Raw genomic sequence first — 20,265 nt, forward strand, 5'->3', positions numbered from 1 at the left:
ACTGAAATGCTTGAAGACATTCTAGAATGATTAAGAGTCAGCAAATCCATAAAAGTATTACTACTGTCTAGCAGGACAGATGCATTGCATTCATCATGAGTGCTCAGGATTTACTTGAGCAGAACTCGGTTACTGAAAACACCAATGTCACACTAGCTTAGGAGTATACATTTATGTTTACTTTTAATTCTTTATAAAACTTAATATTTTTGTCCACTGCTTTCAGCCAGTCTCCCTAAAATAGGTATTTTTTACAAAGACCAAATTAAACACCTTTTTCACTGGGCAGAATTGAATTAGCGCTTAAATACAGGCACAGAGTAAAGCCTTTAAATACAGGCACAGAGTAAAGCATTACATTCTGTTTGTTAACTGAAAAGACTTTCGCTTAGAGAAAGCAATTTGCTGCAATTAACAGCATAATGCTAGAATAATGACTGTAATATTGTAATTTAGAAATCATTTTTTTCCACTGCAATAATTTTACATTCATTATCTGAATGCGTGGAGACTGATCAGCAGCACAGGATTTTTCCAGCTCCTCTTAGCTCGTATTATTAAATGCCAATCAGAAAAAGGCACAAGCTTTTGCTGATGTAGCACATCCTTCACTCCCTGTAGCTATAATTCACTTTTATTTGTATTTACTTTCCATTATACTCCAGGAAATACTATTTAAGTACAAATTCTCCTGCTACGTTTTTTGATACTATAGGTACTACACGACTGAAAATGCCTGAAAACCTAGGAGCAGGCATTATTATAACAAGGTAGGACTTGCCAATATTTCTGAAAAGTCCTATTTATACAGCAAGGTCCACAGGATCCTTCAGCTCCTCCCCTCCAAGGCTGCGTTTTCAAGTGTTCTTCTTAAGGCACATCATTCAAGTATGGTTCTTTCTACAGTTCCTTTCTGCACTCTTACCTGCCACCCAAATGGGCTAGATTCCTTTCCAACAACTGCAAAACTGTTTTTGAATGCTACACTGAAAAGCCTTATTCTGTTTTTAGCTTTTTTATGTGACTGGTGGCCCAGCAGGTTTCGGCTCTCTGCTTATCTAACTACAGAGGTAGAAGCAGAGGGAAAATGTCACATGAACTTCTTAGTGAAGCATCTCAAATGTAACACCAAAAAGTACTCGTTAGAGAAAAGGTGTCTCCTGCCAACCCTCCTTCCCTTTCCTTGTCATAACTGTTCTGGCCAGCCCAGTAGTTTAAACAGTTTATATAGAAACTTTCTGTGTGTCATAGGTAACACCCTACTGAATGTTTATAATATTAACATTCAGAGGTACAAAAACCTGGTTTGAATCTGTGGTTGAAAGTAAAGTCACCCAACAACTGAACACAGCCTTTCCCCTAGGTATATATAGACAAAATCTAAGGATACATAAAAGAGTACAGATAAAAGCCAAGTGGCATAGAAAGATGCCTCTACAGCCACAGACCTTGGTAACATATGTGCTACTTCAAGCTTTTAAAAATCAAGACACAATACCGACAGCATTACAGATCTCTGTTTTAGAAGAAAGTGCTGCCAAAACACTAGGATTAGATTCCTTAGAAGCACTGCTGATAATATAGGTTTGGGAAATAAAACATCTGTCATCTAGTTTAGAAGAACTTCTGCTCTAGATGTTCATGTTCTCAGCAACCAGCATCACCTCCAGTACAATCAAGGATCTGTTGCAAATCACAACCTGGAATTTGAACTGTATGTACAGCTAAGTAAGCACAAGTAAGTAACACGTACTTAAGAGTATAATGAAGGAAAAGACATACACTGCTGAATGAACACAAAAAACTATCATCTTACCTCAGAGGCATTGATGGCCAAAGCCCTCAACAGGAGCCTGCTAGCATCCAAATGAAGACCATAATGAATCAAGAGGTTAGCAAGATTGACGAGAGGGATGTCCTGATACTCATGTGGAGCCAAATTAAATGCTTTTTGCAAACAGGTGATAGCAAAGGTGCCATTTCCAACTGCACGCCAGTACAATCCAGCTTCATTAAGCACAAGCCATAGAGGACCTTCCAGCTATAGGAGAGTCAGAGAGAAGAATGAAAACACCTGCAAAGAGGTGTTCAAGGAAGACATAATTGCCTGCTCTTTGGTAAGAAACAAACCTCACCATTGCATACTACCCTATTAACTAGAGACAAATTACCCTTTGTTGTGATTGCTAGCAGATTATTCAATCTGCTCTACTCAAATTTATGTGATTTACAGTCTGAACTGTAATTTAGTAGCAGCTGTTGCTCACACTCTCCTCATACGACTGCCTTATACTGTGACCACAAAATCCCTTAAAATATACAAGTGATAAGTTAGCTTGCTTCAGGAAGCAACATTTGTGAGCCACTTTGTCTTAAAATTACATTAATACTGACCTAGGTATAAATGTTACAATTTGAAGGGCAGGCAGCTTTTAAATTGCAGTTAGATGTGCTTCCAGGGCTATATCCAACATTGAGGTTTCTTGTCAATTTAAGGTTTCAGAGCTGGTGGGTTTCTTAGATTTAGGTATCAATTTGTCTTCTGAAAGTTGACAAGTGACACACACTAGATACTGTTTAAAGATTATAAAATAGCAAGCAAGAAGTAAGGGCACATGGAAGAATGGAAGAAGTCTCAAATAGACCTTGAATGTTCCTTCCTCTTCTTTCACCTATAATAGAATGAACAACCACTCATCCTAGAGGAGAAAATAGGAAACTTTAACACACTGACAACTGGACAGAGCAGTGTAAAACATCCACTTTCAGAATGAGCAGTTTGAAATGGTTTAGAAACATTTACATTTTAGTTTTAATACTTCCACCATTCCATGTTACCCAATTCTACACAGTTTGAAGATGAGCGTGACGACAGGAATTAAAGTCCAATCTAACCTACATGTCTAAAGCCCAAAGGCATGAGGAGGAAATGTGCAGCTAGGATTAAAGTGAAACAGATAAGGAACTTTACAGCAGTATTGTGTTAAGCCAATAGAGCTGCCATTATAGTAATACTGTGCTGAAAAGGTTAACCAGCACAAAGATTTTCTTCCAGATTTTAAAACCAGCCTCATACAGAAGGATTCTACCTATGGTTCAAGATGAACTGGAAGAAATCAATTGGATGTATTATCTCTTTGTTCTGAGCACCTTACATAATCTATAAGTCTAAGAGTATTTATCCCCCCTATTTTGCAATGCATTTACATAATATTACTTGCATGTTACTCATGCCAAACTCCTCACTGAATTACACTCCTCACTGATTACACTTCAGATCTCAATGACCTTTGTTTAACTAAATTCTCAGCAAGTTATTAGCACTTTGTCTTTCCCAATACAAAGATAGCAACTGTGGCACTCCTGCTCTAGAAAGTTTATCATTAGCAGAACAGGCATGACACAACACTGTTCTTACATCAGCATCTAAATGACCAGGAAGTTCAGACTTCAACATGAAGGCAACAGACTACTAGAGATAAAACCAAAATACCTATGCACAGGAACAGTAAGACATTAGACATGTACAGGAGTGTTCTGAACAGCATAATAATAGGAATCAACTCCTACTATTAGTTCTTCTTCTGGGTAGGACAGGTGCACATAGTAAATGGTACTGATTTTAGACTAAAAACAATACATACATACACCGCCTTGACACGACTTGTACAAGAGAGTTAATTTGAGAAGTATCAGCTTGACACATCAAAAAGAGTCAGCCTCCATCTCAATGCTTCCTGTCATTTACTTGTGATGATTCTCAAAGGCCCCACGCATGATGGAGGTGGCATTCCACAGGGTGCGATACGGATGTACAATCTTTGCCCCACAGTGCTAATTATCCTGACAGAAGATTGACAGATAGCTGGATTCTTTGGAGGGGGGAAGAGGGGAAGGTAGGGTAGTGGGAAGGAGAAGGAACAGCAAAAGGCAGGCATGTAGGGAGGGGCAAAGATGGAGGCGTAGTTCCAAGCTATTTCTCTCGGTTAAGCAAACAGCTGCAAACAGCTTATGTATTGCTGCTCCATGTCCCGCAGTCACAAGAAGAACAAGTAACTACAGGGCAGTTTGCTGCACATTAAGCTGAATTAAATGGCTATTTCTCTATGTGTTTGTGCTTTACTTGTAAATATGGATTTTTAAGTTAGTTTTATTTCAGTTACTGGCAGCAAATAAGCTTCTTTCTTGCACATCACTGACTTCTAAAAACAGCCTCAAGTAAGAACTGTGAATTTATCTCATGCTACAGTTTTTTACATACCTTCTTCATGGCATGATCTAGAAATGCTCCTATCTTCGCCTGTGAAATAGTCTGATTGTTGATACGAGAATGCAAAACCTGGACAACAAAGATTTATGTTTTTAAACAGCTGAATGAATTTTACATGATATATCTACATCAGTCATTCAAGTCTCACTTCCCTACGTCTTCTCTTTAATAAGGGGGGGGGGGGGGAACCTTAAAAAATATTGTTTTAAACAGATGATGACAACATATAATGATTAAAGCAGCCAATCTCCAGAAAGCAACGTGAAGGATTGATCTTAGACTGGATATAAGGAGGAAATTCTTTCCTGTTAGGGTGGTGAGGCACTGGAATAGGTTGCCCAGGGAGGTTGTGAATGCTGCATCGCTGGCAGTGGTCAAGACCAGGCTGGACGAGGCCTTGGGTGCCATGGTTTAGTGTGAGGTGTCCCTGCCCATGGCAGGGGGGTTGGAACTGAATGATCTTAAGGTCCTTTCCAACCCAAACTATTCTATGATTCTATGATCTCAGCCTATAGTTACCAACTTGGTAGAATACAGTAGTTACTGGAAACCAAAGAAGATGAATCATGTGAAGTGACTGTTAGAAGTTTTAAAAGAAAGCAGGAATTTCAAATAGTAAATCACATTTTCTATTCTGTGTGCTTTTGGTTAGCATTTGAAAGAAATCATAGAACCACAGAATGGTTTGGGTTGGAAAGGACCGTAAGATCATCCAGTTCCAACCCCTTGCCATGGGCAGGGACGCCCCACACTAGACCATGTCACACAAGACTCCATTCAATCTGACCTTGAACACTGCCAGGGATGGAGCATTTACCACTTCTTTGGCCAAGCTGTTCCAGTGCCTCACCACCCTCACAGTAAAGAACTTCTTCCTTATATCTAACCTGAATTTCCCCTGTTTTAAGTTTGAACCCATTACCTCTTGTCCTATCACTACAGTCCCTGATGTACATTCTGAATGCCAAGTTTTCCCTTTCTCCAGCTTTACAGAAAGTACTTGTTCTCCTTTTTTGGAAGTACCAATTGGCTTGTGATATCAAGCAATGTTTTAAATATCAGAATCTTTCATGCTCAGAGTAAGATTTTTAAGGCAATAAAGAAAAGACCCAAAAAGAAAACATCTCTTACTTGTCTTGCTTGATCATCCGGCATCTTGAATTTCAAATCTAGATTACTGTCTAGCTCCTTGAGCAGTATGTTTAGAGATTCATTGTTACGAGCATCAGTAATGGAAGAACAGTCTGGTGCCTGGGTTTCCCCATGCCCAACAGTATCTCTCAGGATACTCAGGACTGGCTGGACTCTAGCAGTAAGGAGAACCAAGAGAAATCAATACCATGTTCTGCACGTCGCTGATCTATACATGTAAGAATCAGCTATATCAACTGACAAGCCTCCTACTGTAGACTGCCACGAGACATGAGCTGCAAACCAGGCGAGTTCAAGCACCACCCTTTCCTTGAAAAGTCATTCATAAATAAGGTCTTTACTTTCTATTTTTAAGCACAGAATACATGCAAATACTGGACAATGCAGCAGAAATAAGACACAGAAGGTTTTCTCATTATAATAATAGTCCTAAACTTCATACAGTGATTAAACAGATAAGTGGATGGGAACCTTTGCTTTAAGACATACTCAGTACTAGAATTAAACCCACTATGAGAAGAAAGCTTCCTTACTATCACTATGATAACACTGAGTACAATAGTATAAAATTGCATTGATCTATGTAAAGTAGCTATTGCAATGGAGACACACTTATTTTTATCCTATGTAATAATGAATATTACTGACTATTCCACAATTAAGATGGTTTGTTACCTCTGCCCCAAAGGAATAAAAGCCAGGGCTTTCAACTCCTAATCCTTTTTGGTATTTTTCTGGTCTTTGTAATTTTCTGTTATCATAACTAAAGCTAAGAGGATGCATGCAGTGTACAACAGCTAACTGTAGTTATTAAATAGATACCTCATTTTCTCTCTCAAGTTCTTTTTAACTTAAATATACTCTACAAGACATTCAGACTCGTACAAATCCTAATTCCTTTAGCAATACTGTAGGTATTTCATGCATTCACCCTGTACTAACAGTCAGGGAAGAATCACCAAGAAATTGGATCTGCTACAGTTACAGCTAAGACAACAACAAAGAAAAACACCCTCCTCCTGTGGAACGGGCAGAAAAGAAGGTGTGAACACATCTGTGCTATTGGTTACTAACTGCATCCATCCTCTCCAGAAAGAAAATACTGAGACATCAGCGTGCAAATTTACCAATATAACTTTTAGTAATCAACACTTGCCTGAATCCCCTGTTTTCTGGGGGCAAGAAGTAAGTTGGGAGCTCTTCTGGATCAGGAATTTTGGGGAAAGATTTCATGCACTCTGATCGTTGAGGCCACAGAATATGCTGTTTGTCCTAATGGGGAATGGAATTATTTCTTATTAATTTCTCAACATTTTTAATATTCTAATTAACTTCTTTCACATAAACAAGGAAAGAGTCACTCTTTCACAATTCCTCTTTAAAAGGGCAAAGCTTATGCTCTTCACTCACTCTATTGGATTCTACACTCCACACTGAAACAATCGAGCGAGCAACAGGGGAAGACTGCAGTGACTGGCTGTGGTCGCTTTGGTTTGCATGAAGATCCAAGTTCACAGATGTCATACTAGAAGTTGAAGAGTCTTCACCAAACTAGAAACAACAGAAAACCAGTACTTAATAAAGAGATGATATATTACTGGCTGAATTGCTGCACATTATTTTTCCCTGCCATTTGTGTGGTTAAGCCTCACTGATGAGCTGAAATTTGGGTAGCAGGAAAAAACAAACAACAGGAAATTTAAGCCTCCTGATCCACTCACAAGTGAAAAGTAATATTTATATTGTAAATAGGTTAACAATGAAAACAAAAGTGCAAATCAACAAAAAATGCTAACAGGTACCAAGCAAACACTTCTAATAGACCACAACCAAAACCTACTTATCTAGACTGCATAGCTCTAGTGCAAGTCAGGGTTACTAAGGCTGATGACTTGCAAAATTATCTTGATAATTAGGGCTGTTTCCTGAACTAGTTAAGTGGAAACTCCAGAACATATCCCACATTACAAAATACATGAAACCACAATCTTTAATTGGAGTCCTAACACAGCAGCAGTGTTGCTTGGGTGGCTATCGTTCCGGATTTTCAGTCTCGGTGCACACCTTGCTTCCGAAACTTCTCAATATTCCTCTATTAGTTTTTCCTTGGTGCACTGTTTAATTCAAGGTATACAAGCAGCAAATACTCACAAACCCAGTCTAACACCTTATTTTTGGGCTCACTAGATTCAACACCATTGAGCTCTGCTCCTCCATTTGCTAATTGCTTAAGGCGGTTTTGTGCTCCTGGTAAGAAAAAAGACTGAACTGGAAAGAGCATGCAAAAGTTGCATAGCTTGAGTCATACAACAGTGTGTTAAACTAAAGAAACCCTGATCCATTTTAAGGCTGTGGAGATAGAGATTGCTACAATATTTTAAGCACAATTCTAAGCTGTTATGTTGGAATACCCTTTCTACTAACGAGTAATTCTTGTTCGATATAGCACACGAACATCAGAAAACTCACTCCTTAGAAAACCTTTGCCTCTTCTTTAACATTAGCTGCCTACTGCTTTTTCCTGGCCTCTCTGAAGGAAACTAAACCAGAAAATTAAACATGTTTTGTTCTTGCAGTATGTTTATGTAAGAGAAAGCTATACTTCCTATAAGGAAATAATCTGGTTATTCTATGCAGGTTGAAAAAGCAAAGGAGTCAATATAGAGGTGGTTGATAACTCATAGGAAACTAAGACTTTGGACTAAAATAATCTTTAAAAACTCAAATAATTCTAATAGTTCTCCAAGTTAAACAAAGTCTTACACAGTAAAACCTCTAAGTTCCTATAATTCACGGATGATCTCAGCTTGTATTACCAGCAAAAACTAGCACTAAATGCTTCAGTCTGGAAAAGAGACTGAATGATTTCTCACTCCAATTACCACACTCAAAAAGTACCCCCTTTGTCAAGCCTCAAAACAAAGAGGGAATATTTTGCTAACAAGGCAAATGAGATGCAACTTAGAGCAGTGGTATCAATTCACAGACAAACCTGTACATATTCCACATTCTCAAAAATGTCCCCACGGTGATAACGAACAGGCTGGTCCCACTGGCAGTGCAAGCTATGCTGCTGACTGCCCAGTCTACAGATCTGATGGTTCCCTGCAGAGCACAACACAATGTCTACTACAAAAGTGAGCTTTCTGAGGAGACAAACACAGCAAACAGTCAACCCCTCCAGCCCCAGTTTGGTCAACCCTTTTTATTTATTTAATCAGCAAAGAAGAAATTCCATATTCTTAGAAAGATGCAAGAACATGTTCATGAACATATTGCAATCCCTCATTTTAATAAGCAAAACACAACAGCCACTCAGGGCCATCTATATATATACAGAAGTTATGTCCTGACATTAATCTGAATACATGCAGTTCTTCATTGCTATAATGAGCATGAACTCTAAAAAGCTGTACCTAACTGAGCTTCTTTTGCCATCTGTGTCTCGTGAATGATGTTCCTCAAGATTTGTTCCTCCTGGATAAGCTTGTACTTGTCCAAGACATCTTGTTGCCTAAGGTAATGGTCATGCTGCTTCTGATATTCCTTCAATTCATTTAATGTTCGCTGAAGTGATCTTAAAAGTTCAACAGCAGAAAAGATTTACTTTGAAGGCTTTTTAAAGTATCAGCTTTTCCTACAGTGTTGCACATTTCTTAAAGTATTCTTATGCATAATTTTATTGCACAAAGAAATACAGTTGAAAATCATTATTCTATTTGGAAAGTAAATAACTGCTCCAATAGAACAATAAAAGTAAGACTGTACGAACTGCAAGTAGGATGCTTCTTTAGTTACCTATGCTGGGCTTCCAGTTTTTGCTCAAGTTTTTGCTGACATAGGACAGCATGCTTCCTTTTTACTGCTTGCTCAAACCCTGGTTTGGCTTGTAGAGCATGATCATAACACAGGACTGAGTGGTTGTACTCTCCAAGCATCTGAAGAAGGAGAGAGACAGAAAGAATTAGCCACTGTCTGGTGATCTTTCATTAAAAATAGTCCATTTTTTAAAAAGTCATTAACTCAAGATTTTAATTTGTGGTAACAAGCAGCCTGTCATTTCTGAAACTCAAACCACTGTATCTACTAAAGGAAGGCTGCAGGAGAATATCCCTGGGATATGAAATGCATGTGAAACACAAGACACTGTTAAACAGTACAGCTTTATAAGTCAAGACAGATAGGTTAAATATTATTTGGTTTTCTACAAATCTTGAAAAATAAAGATAGTATTTACTGCATATATATTTCCCAAAGTGTAATAGCTGGTAAAGAAGTCGCTGTAATCCAGAGCTGCATGGACCACGATAGCTGCATCTGCAGAGAAATGAGCTCGGTGCAGAATATTTGCCAAATTCACCAGTGCAATATCTTTATTTTGCCTACAAGAAGAGAAGAAAAAACAGATATTAAAAGCAGATCCAACTGTTTAAGAATCATTCCTTCAGTAGTCATATATTAAATATGTAATTTGATAGAAAAATGTCTAAACTACATATATACCTAGCATAGCATATAAAGACTAAGAACAAGTAACATGGCTTATTCCTCAGGAAACTAAAACCTGTTTAACTAATTAGGATAACCAGGAAAGCAATCTGAAATAAATCTTTATGGCAATTCTTACCTTGAAGAAAAATGAAGAGCACGCATGGCACATTCTACTACTTGGTATGGCTCATTCTTTATTCGCCAGTAAAAAGAAGCCATATTATAAAGTACCCAGGAAGAAGAGTTCTGCAGTAAAGAGAAACATGTTAACTGTACTAAGACATGAACTAAAAGGTTAATCAGGTCTTTAATTACGATGGGATAGAAAGCTGAGCACCAAACCTGCTCTCAGTTATCCGTTTCCTTTGGAAAGCTGCCATTTGGCAATAGTTGTGAATGTTCAGGAAGAATGAGCTGGCATATAAATGTAGTAAAGAAACTCCTGCCTTTCAAACAGGTAAAATTCAAGATGAGATTAAATGAAGCGACAGTAGTTCAAGCAGCAGCAGCTTAGCTGGCGCTGAGTGAGGGTTTCTGTATCTTGCAGGAAAGACCATACACATTTCAGTACTATCCCTTTGTTCTTCAAGTTTTGGTTTAAAAGCTTACACATTTTTGTTTAAAAGCTTTTACTTATTACCTTGACAAAGCAATGAATGTGGTTTGCCAGACCACAGAACACATGGTTATTAAAGAGATGACAGTCAGTATCTTTCTAGAACTCTTTTGGGGCATACAGTAAGATTACAGTTTCATACCTTCATTAGCCCATCATAAATACGATGACCTATTTCCTCTATACTTCTTCCCAGTTTCCGTGATAAGTATGTGAAGATTGGATCTTCTTTAGGTAACAAGGGTGCGGAAAGATTAACTCTTTCTTGGACACCCTAAAATAAAAATTGAATATAGGTATTTGCTAACACTTCAGCTAAAAGCAGAGAAATAGACACAAGAGCATGACCCCCAGGAAAACGTAGAGCTTGGGTACTTTACATTCCTATTGGCCTTTCATATCAAGATCTTAGGGACTTGATAGGATAATGCCACCTTTGACACATGAATAATACATATTATTATAGATAGGCAAATACCAGAAGCAGCCAAAAGCAGCCTCTGCCTGTGAATGCTATAGAAGTATTTATTTCTGGTAACACTGTGTATCTGGCAGCTATTGATTTCAGTAATGATCACTGAAGCACTTAACTCATGTTTGTCAGATTACAGGCACACTCTGAAAGCATCCCTACATCTCTTGCTTCCTTCCACAACAACAAACATGCTCCTTTTGAAAGTACATCCAGACCCAGGGACAAAGCTAAAATACTTAGTTCCTGTTTAGTCTGTAAGAAAATCCTTATTTGTAGATAAAAAGACTTATAATAAAGTAAGTACCGAGATATAAGCACTACAGCAGCATCTGCATTAGAAAATTTGCTCATATGATACTGTTGACAAAACCAGGTTTTTTAATGCACCACACTTCTACTGTAACCTTTCTCAAGCATATGAACTTCGTACTAGTAAAGAACAATTATCTCACCTTCTAGGTCAGAACTTGACATTCAGACACCAAAGAGACAGTCAAGTACGTGAGGAGCTGCCCACAAGCCTGCAAATAATTTTCTGACCCTCAATTTTCATAGTTTAATGACCCTGTCACGCACTCTCCAATTTCAACTGAAACAATTCACAAGTTCAAAGTATTTCTAATGAAAGCTACCATTTTACTAGTGAGATGTGTGTTATGAAAAGACAAGACTTCATTTTCCTAAAAACACCCTCTAAAATAAGGCAAAGAATCGGGACCTGTGGTCTGATGGAACTGTCTTCCTATAAGCAGGGCACAAAAGAAGTCTGAAACTGTCTTGAAAGATTACAGTATCTTTCAACCTTCACTGAGAACTGCCAGAAAGAGTTTTCTATTCCTCTTCATGATAGGGGAAAAAAAGCCATACTTGTATTTACTCACTTACCCGTAAGTGCTGAAAAGCATGAATACTGTATGGAAGATCTAGAACTTTTGTACAGTCTGGCTGCTGCAGGTCTGGAGGGACTGGTGACTTTGTGTCTATATAGTCTTCAGGGCTGAGGACATAACGTAACAGAGTACACTTCATATTAAAATGCTGCTAAAGTTCATAAGAGACAGTATTGCAGTTGAGAGACACAATACTCTGATTTGACTTACAAAAACCCTGGTTTTGAGCACATCAGACCATGTCTGATGCCTTCCCAGATTTCAGTTGTATCAGAATGTCACCACTATAGGATAAAGCAAACAAATTTCTGTCTGCTTTAGACAGAACATCAGCATTTGGATAAACTCCAAAATATATCAGTGTAAATCTAGTGTATCACTACTATGATTAATGATCTATCTGCCAGGCAAATGGCAACACATGCAGAAGTCTCTTCAACCGAAACAAACCCTGAGTATTAGCAAGAAGCCCAAATGAAGGTATCTTCAGATAAAATTAATCTTTTCCCACTTCAAGTACTCATCTGATTGTGTTATTATTAAAACTACGAAACCAAACCAGTCAGCCCTGAAGATGAATTGCCAGTGAAGCTGAATGTCAAGCTGACTGTCCATGCATCCCTTACTTGCTAAACACAAGGGATGAAATATGACCAGAAGGTTCAACTGCTTGGTAATCAAAAGCATTTCATTCACATTGAAGTCAAGCCAGTTCCCAATACAAGACGTGTCTCTAGCTCAAAACATCCAAAGCACACTCTGGCAAATTCAACCCTCTTCTACATGATGCATGCCAGTTTAATTCATGTTTGGTTGTATCAGTTCAGAGTTACAGGAACAGAACTGACTGGGAGCCTGGGAACAGAATTGAGAAGTTCTAGGGCATGGCTAACATAGACAGCGGGAGACAGCATTTCTGTGTTGCACCCTCTCATAATCAGTGGCAGAGGTTGTTTCACTTACATTCCACACTAACACAAAATAAAACAACTGCCATCTGAAGGAGAGTCAGTGATAGCATTTTTCTGTTTACTTGCTTTTAGAGGTTTTGTTGATCCTTTTTTTTGTTCAGTAAAAAACTTGAAATATAAGCATCTTATTACCGGATATCTTTGCTCTCTAAAGTGATGTACGTGCCATCGTAAAGATCTAGGTCCCCCAAGGGCACCTTGGCTTTAATGCAGTCCGGATCCTCTTTATTATGCCTTTGTTCCAGCCCTGTGTCTCTGTCCTCATTTTCCTCTATATGAATCTTTTGAGCAACTAACTGTTTCTGTAGGAATAAAACAAAAAGAAGAACGTATACACATGAGAGCAAACTCTACAGGTACTACGAGTTCAACAGTGCGACTTTTTCCTTAAAGTCCATTTGAAGAAAATCTAAAAGCTCTCTGCAAATTTTGGGAATATTTTCCTGTATTTTATAATATCTGTAGGACATTTTTTGATTTAGATGGAATATAAATACTTTCATTAGAGATACACAACTTGAACAGGACATTATCTCTCCTGCTGTACCTAAAAAGAGGGCTAATAGCATTTCAAATTTATAGCAGACCATTCAGAAAAGGAAGAAATAGTTGTTAACAGTACATCAACTTTTCAACTGACCCTTCTTCAGTTTAAGAACTCATGGAAATAATAGAGATTTCAAACAAAATGAACTTAATCACTCAGCATGCTAAGTACAACTGAGGTGGCAGGTTAATGCAAGAATTGAGACTAATTTATATAGATTAGCTTATGATGTGCCTTAGGAGCTACCTGTTGCCCCATAAAGCTCATAGGTATTGATTAGCAAAAGCGGTGAACAGACTAATGATCTGTCACAGCACAGTAAGTTGTATTTCAGTCTCACTAGGTCTGTAAATTGCAAACTCATTAAATATCATCAGGATTTGTGTGTGTGATGTAAAGAAATCTGCACTTTTAATTAAAGCCATAATTACACAATACTATGCAATACCAGAGATATATACAAATAGTAGCAGCTTGCAGATCTCAACAGTAACTTCTGCTGAAAGTCATCTGTATGCCACAAATTGTAGACTAGTAATTTCCAAGCCCACAATCCATGTCCTGAAAAGCTTGTAACTTTTGTTCCATCCACAGCTAAAATGCCCATTGCCACAAAAATGAGCATACCTCGAAGAGAAAGGCTGGCTGAATACAATCACATAATAGGGAGCCCTACTTCTTTCTCCTCCCTTCCACGTCTCCCATTCACCTAAAGCTACCTCTGGTGCTCATCTAACTTCCCAGTTAGCTAGTTATGCCAATCTGACAATACCAAAGCTGACACAGAGAAAGGAGTGCATGGGCAGAAGAAAGGCTGTGACCTGTTCACTTGCCCAGCCCATGCTATATTTAAACTTTACCAGTTCGAAGCTCATTAAAGCCCTTTTCAGAAGGGTGTTCTCAGACCCCTTTTCAACAATAAATGGGCCTGAAGAAAAACAAGTGACCTTCTCTGTACTCTTCTGGAATACAGCAACAGAATCCATTACCTGAATGACTTGACTTAAAAATGTTAGGATTTATGGATAACAACAAGGAATGGTACAACTGATAACCTGGACAATAATAACCTGTTGAGCAAACTTAAGGCACAAAATTCTTGAGATCTAAAGAATTATTCATCCTTTCACTGAAGCAGAATTATGCACATAGTAACGTCTGTTCGCCATCTAAAGCTATCCCTAAAAAGCCTATGGAAAAAAGAAAATCAGTATTTTCAGAAATCAGTTAGTACTTAACATTAATGCTTTACCTCCAGTTCTTTGAGGTAGTTAACGGTTGTTTCTTGTCTCATTAGTATTACCAAATCGTGTGGGTTCCTCAAGTTCATCGGTGAATCCACCTGCAAGATATTTCAACAGCCCATCACGTAAGACATTCTCCTAAAAAGATCGATTTTAAAAGGTAAGAAGTTATATTAATTCAACTACAGTTTGTCTGTTCAGAGGTTTTCTGCTCATTCAGCATCGTAATACGTCCATAACTTCAATCTGTACTTCAAACAACACTGTTATTCCCTTCCCATGGCAAGGGGGGTGGAAGTAGATGATCTTCAGGTCTTTTCCAATCCTAACTATTCTATGATTCTGTGATTTCAGAAGCCAATTCAAACCAGGCTTTAATTTTAACCCTATTTTAGTTTATTCAGGCACACAACTTCTAAGCATAAGAGGCAAGCAAACTTCTCATAACAGACGTTACTAAGAGTACCTGTTTCCATCCCTGGCAGTGTTCAAGGCCAGGTCGGACAGAGCCTTGGGTGACATGGTTTAGTGTGAGGTGTCCCTGCCCATAGCAGGGGATTGGACTGGATGATCTTAAGGTCCTTTCCAACCCTAACTATTCTATGATTCTATGATTCTACCTACTGCTATAATTCTAGATACCAAGTACCCCCAATGATCCAGAGAAGCACAGAAAATACCAATCAGTATTGATACCATATTGATGTTGTTACTGAAGTATTAAAGCCTACAGCATTTTACTTGCATATATTTATATTTCAATACACATATTGAAATGCACACATTTCAATACATGTTTCATATTCCCTCCTGTGGGCCCCACCTCACTCTGAACTGGTTGCACACAAACTCAGAGCTATGTACTGAATGTAGCACTTGTTACGCCTCATTTGCTAGGGAGGCTACTGCAGTATGTACAAGTGAATGAGATATGAACTTGCAAAGAAAACAAGGGAAAGTTTTACTGTGTTTAGAGCACTTACGACCCATTCCTAAATTGCACTGCTCCCCTGACATGTAAAGGCTGCTTGCATGATACTACACAAGTCACTGAGAGCAAAGTCAAGCTTCAGCTCTACTTTCAGTGACAAACTGCATCTGGGGAGCAATTTTTTGCGGAACGTTATGCAGGCATCACCATTTAGAAAGCTTTATTCTGAAAGATGAAGGTACTTGGCTTATCATTCATTCAGAAACAGACTGATGCTCAGGGATAGCTTCTGTTTTGAACTCCTGATAAAACAGTCTCATGAGAGTTAGGTCTGAATTCAGGGTTTGGGAATTTGGAGTGCGATGCTACCAATCCAGCATTCATCGGCTGACACAAAAGCAATGCAACAAGTACCAGATTCGTATCAACTATGACCTGGCAGCAGCAATCAAAGTGACAACAACCAAACAGCAATGTCACTGAATTCATTCATAAAGTTATGGCAATCTACCAGGAAATCAGCTCAAGTTAAACAGCATGCATGGTATTTTTCTTCACATTTTCACTTCTGGATCTGACCTCAGTTTATCACCAACAAATGATACATGATAGTAATGATAGTAATGTTTTCTACTGATAGAAAACTCTTCAACCTAGTAGAAAGTTAATATTTCTATAATTCTGTTACTATATGATTTCGTTACTTCATGTTTATATGATTCTATTACTAAATAACCTCAGCAGTGTGTAAATAAAATCTTTAAAAGCAAAACTTTACTACTAAATCCAACCTCACATTTATTTACATCTGATTTTTTTTTCTCACTCTGAAAGTTTAAGATTTCCACTGCAAGAAACTTTCACAGTAAAGATTATTATTAGCTCCATTTTAGGTTCAATAATTGCATTTGAATGGAAAAGATAAGCAACTACATTGGACAATCACGCAAGGTTTGCAAAAGCAACTTAAGCCAGCATATCTAATGCATTCAGAGCACTTTTGACAGCTTGTAAAAGTGAGATGAATATACTGTATCAGTCCTCATACTCTTCAGTTTATACATTTACAATATAAAGGCATCACAGAATGAGAACTGAGCAAATAAAAAGCATTCAGAGCTATAACAAAATGCTATATAACACAAATAAACACAAAGGAAACAGATTCTTAATTGAAAACCACAGGAGATCTAATGATATCATGCCTGCAAATGGAGAAAACAATGCCAACTTGGCCTTCAACAGGCATGAGTTCAGAGGATGATGGTGCTCAAACTTAAGAATTTCATAGCATTTAAAGTGCAGTTACCTGAACTGCTTACATTGATCCACAAGGGAAAAGGAGCCAAGCAGGGGAATTCTCCCTTTTCCTACTACCTGTAATCCTATAGTTCCACTGAGAAACAGACCAACTGAAAAGTAACAGATTGAACAACTAGTTTTCAGCCACATCAGCAGATGAGTCTGAACTGACCTCAGGTGAGCACTTCATCACCCTCCTCTCTATAGCAACAGTCATGTGGCTCATGAACTGCAACCTGTTCCTCTCATCCAGCCAGCAATGCTGTCCAGACTTGTGGTCCATTATTCACCGCTTACAACATCCCTCCCCAGATTAAACACGTTTTCTTTTACAGTGCCAACCATTTCTACAGCTGGAAGACAGCAAATCTGACCTACACAGTTGCGAAGAGTACCAATGCTACATTTGGCATCAAGAAATGCACTAGTCCAAATAAAACTAATTTGATGTATACCTGGAGACTGTTCTGGATTACATTCCTTCCTTCCCACAACAAAAATACTATAAGGACTCTAGATTTTAGAAGATACTGGTTTCATTCAGTCTCATGTCATGCTTTTGCTCCTACAGACACTCCCAGCCTCTACTTAATAGTCATCCAGAGACTGATCAGGTCGTGGAAATGCCTCCAGTTTCAAGAAAGTACCTAAACCAAAACAAGAAGCAGCTGCTTACACCAAAGTAGTTCTGCATCTTCATGGCATCCACTGCAGAAAGTACTTCTTTGGACAGAAAACAGTAAGCAACATGAACGGTACTGGATCATGTTGAGGAAAGAGCGTGTTATACCTACAACTGCATAAGATCTTATGGTAAAAGTGCACAGTCATCAGCTCATCGCTATGGCTCCCCTCTTTTATGACAGCTCAGGTATTTGCAAATAATTATGCATTAACCCCCCCCTGCCATGAAATAAAGGGTGTATGTGGCCTCCATTTATTAAGCATCACTAGATTTGCTGATTATACAGTCCTGGGACTGCTGGGATGAATTAAGGTTTGTATTTGTTCTGAGCACTGCTGAAGATGTGCCTGGTACAGCATCTGCATTTAAAGTCAGTTTTTACATAATTAACTAGTATAGAAAACAGCACAAAACTTGGCTCTGGAAACTAGCATAGGTCTCACTTCAGTCAAAACCTTATTAGAGGGCAGGTGTTATTTCAACACTGTAAGAGCTAGAATCAAATATCAAGGTGTTCTCAGATGCTTCTTTTTACCTTAGGATTGAATCTACTGCCAAGCAGGACTTGGTCTCACTTTAGAGTGTTATGCCCTCTTCCCTGCCACACAGAAGGCTGCAGATACACACATAGAGTGTTAAAAAACACTTCATATTTGATGCTTCCTGTCACGTTTCAGACAGGAGCTGGGGATGCTACCATAAATTCAAACTGCATTAGAAATGGTAGCTTCACTTTCATGACAGTGGCATACTACAGATCCTTCACCCTTCATAGAATTGTTTGGGTTGGAAAGGACCTTAAGGTCATTCAATTCCAACCCCCCTGCCATGGGCAGGGACACCTCACACCCAATGTCACCCAATGCTCTGGTCCAACCTGACCCTGAACACCGCCAGGGATGGAGCATTCACTATATCCTTTGGGCAACCTGTTCTATGCAAAGTCTGTTGCGCCTCCTCATCTGATCAGGGGAGCGGAACACTGATGGATGTTGTGATTTAGCTCACTTTTTGCAAAACATAAGCAACTCCCTGGAAGGCTCTGCTGGGATGAAGCAGAACAGACATGAACCTGCACAGCACCTACAGCTTCATGGTGATGAGAGTAGAGACGCCCGCGCCAAAACAGATGCTTGTTCTGACTAACTCAAAGCATTAGGCTGACACCAAAGCACCACAGTCATTTACTCTTCCTCCAAACTGCTGAAACAGTGACATTCAAGATGAAGTGCTTGAAATGCAAGAACCTGACTTCAATTCAAACACAGTAAACAGGGAAAAAAACAGTGCTAACAAGCTTTCCTTGAACCCCATGCGCCTCTTACAGCTACACTGCAGAAAGCCTGCCAGCAAACCACTTCCAGAATAAGTGCTCTCTGTTCAACTTAGCCCAAAGGTGAAAGTTTCTTTATAAAGCACAGTTCAAATTTATTGCCCATCACAAAGTACACCAAGACCCTGACTCAGCAAGAAACACACAGGATTTGTGTAACAAAATAGCCCAAGACATCCGAGTTGAACCAAACCGTGAAGTTTTGGAGCGCCTCCTGTGTTACCTGCATATATCAAAGTCATTGAATAACTACACTTGTGTAAGTTTTGCCAAACCTTCTGGCATATTTTCTCCCACAATTCTGTTCTAAATGAGGGCCAATGAATGCCTCAGTCAACTATTTGTAGGGAAGACAACTTCTTTTTAAAGTACTGTGGAAATCCCACCGTTAACGGCAGCACAGGGACACCAAAAATCAGTGCCTCTGCATGTCCTAAAAGCATTCTACTACATGCAGAAGGCAGATTATGACAGAAAGAAGCTGGAAAAGATACTACATCAAGTGATGGTGTACAGCTAAATGGCTCCTTGTAGTTCTTTTATAGACTTGCTTTACAGGTAGTGGATCTTTTGTCACCAAGTTTGGAAAATGAAGGCAATTCCCACTGAAATAGGCTGGAACTGCTTGCAGTCTCAAGTGGCAGTGAAGCATCTAAAAACTGATGTTTGCTTTTGGGCATATTCTTGCTGTCTTGAGATACTCTATATTCTAACACAGCATTCCTGAAAAAGCTACCAAAAAATCTGTATATGTTTGAGTGCAAGACAAGCATTGGCTTATCCAAATGATGAACAGGGAGTGTCAGAAGATACTTGTTCCAAGGGATGTCAATGAAAACTTCACATAGAAGAACAATGGTTTTACAAGTATTGAGCCATTTCAAAGCTTACAGCTGCAGAATCTGTTAACAAACAGCATTAGGTGTCTGGATATTACTTAGAGTAGCTGTACTATAGGAAAAACAGAAGCTTTAAACACTTGTAGCACTTCAAGCCTAAAACCTAACGAAGTCGCAGTATTATTTGAATAGGTGTGCTCAACTGAGATCACTTCCAGAGAGGACACAAGCTACAAGCACCATAGATAACAGATCTAAATACAAAGGAAAACAACACTTTATTTGTAAAACCACTTGCCAGCAACCCATCTTTGGTCATACTTAAAGAGTACAAAACCTCTCGCTGAGGTTTATATTCTACAGTAGTAAAACAAATACCAGCTATACACACTGTTGAATCAAAACAAGAAATGGAGAGATCACTAATATAGAATCATAGAATAGTTTGGGTTGGAAAGGACCTTCAGATCATCCAGTTCCAACCCCTGCCATGGGCAGGGACACCTCTCACTAAACCAT

The 20,265-nt window shown here is 38.7% G+C and overlaps 1 protein-coding gene across 1 annotated transcript in view; it reads right to left on the bottom strand.

Moving 5' to 3' along the window:
- TTC17 (tetratricopeptide repeat domain 17) overlaps positions 1-20,265 on the bottom strand; it is a 61,902-nt gene that overhangs the window by 32,900 nt on the left and 8,737 nt on the right. The window contains exons 2-15 of the mRNA XM_057408711.1: positions 14,665-14,754; positions 12,998-13,167; positions 11,890-12,001; positions 10,672-10,803; positions 10,050-10,159; positions 9,660-9,804; positions 9,221-9,360; positions 8,839-8,999; positions 8,415-8,527; positions 6,833-6,973; positions 6,579-6,694; positions 5,402-5,576; positions 4,262-4,339; positions 1,817-2,041 (exon numbers count right to left, since the gene is read on the bottom strand). Of these exons, the coding sequence (XP_057264694.1) occupies positions 1,817-2,041; positions 4,262-4,339; positions 5,402-5,576; positions 6,579-6,694; positions 6,833-6,973; positions 8,415-8,527; positions 8,839-8,999; positions 9,221-9,360; positions 9,660-9,804; positions 10,050-10,159; positions 10,672-10,803; positions 11,890-12,001; positions 12,998-13,167; positions 14,665-14,754 (1,908 nt within the window). The remainder of the gene's footprint in view (positions 1-1,816; positions 2,042-4,261; positions 4,340-5,401; positions 5,577-6,578; positions 6,695-6,832; positions 6,974-8,414; positions 8,528-8,838; positions 9,000-9,220; positions 9,361-9,659; positions 9,805-10,049; positions 10,160-10,671; positions 10,804-11,889; positions 12,002-12,997; positions 13,168-14,664; positions 14,755-20,265) is intronic.

The sequence above is a fragment of the Pezoporus wallicus genome, unplaced genomic scaffold (genome assembly GCF_028554395.1).
Source record: "Pezoporus wallicus isolate ANWC-B61680 ecotype Strahan unplaced genomic scaffold, APGP_CSIRO_Pwel_v1 contig_6382, whole genome shotgun sequence".
Lineage (NCBI taxonomy): Eukaryota > Metazoa > Chordata > Aves > Psittaciformes > Psittacidae > Pezoporus > Pezoporus wallicus.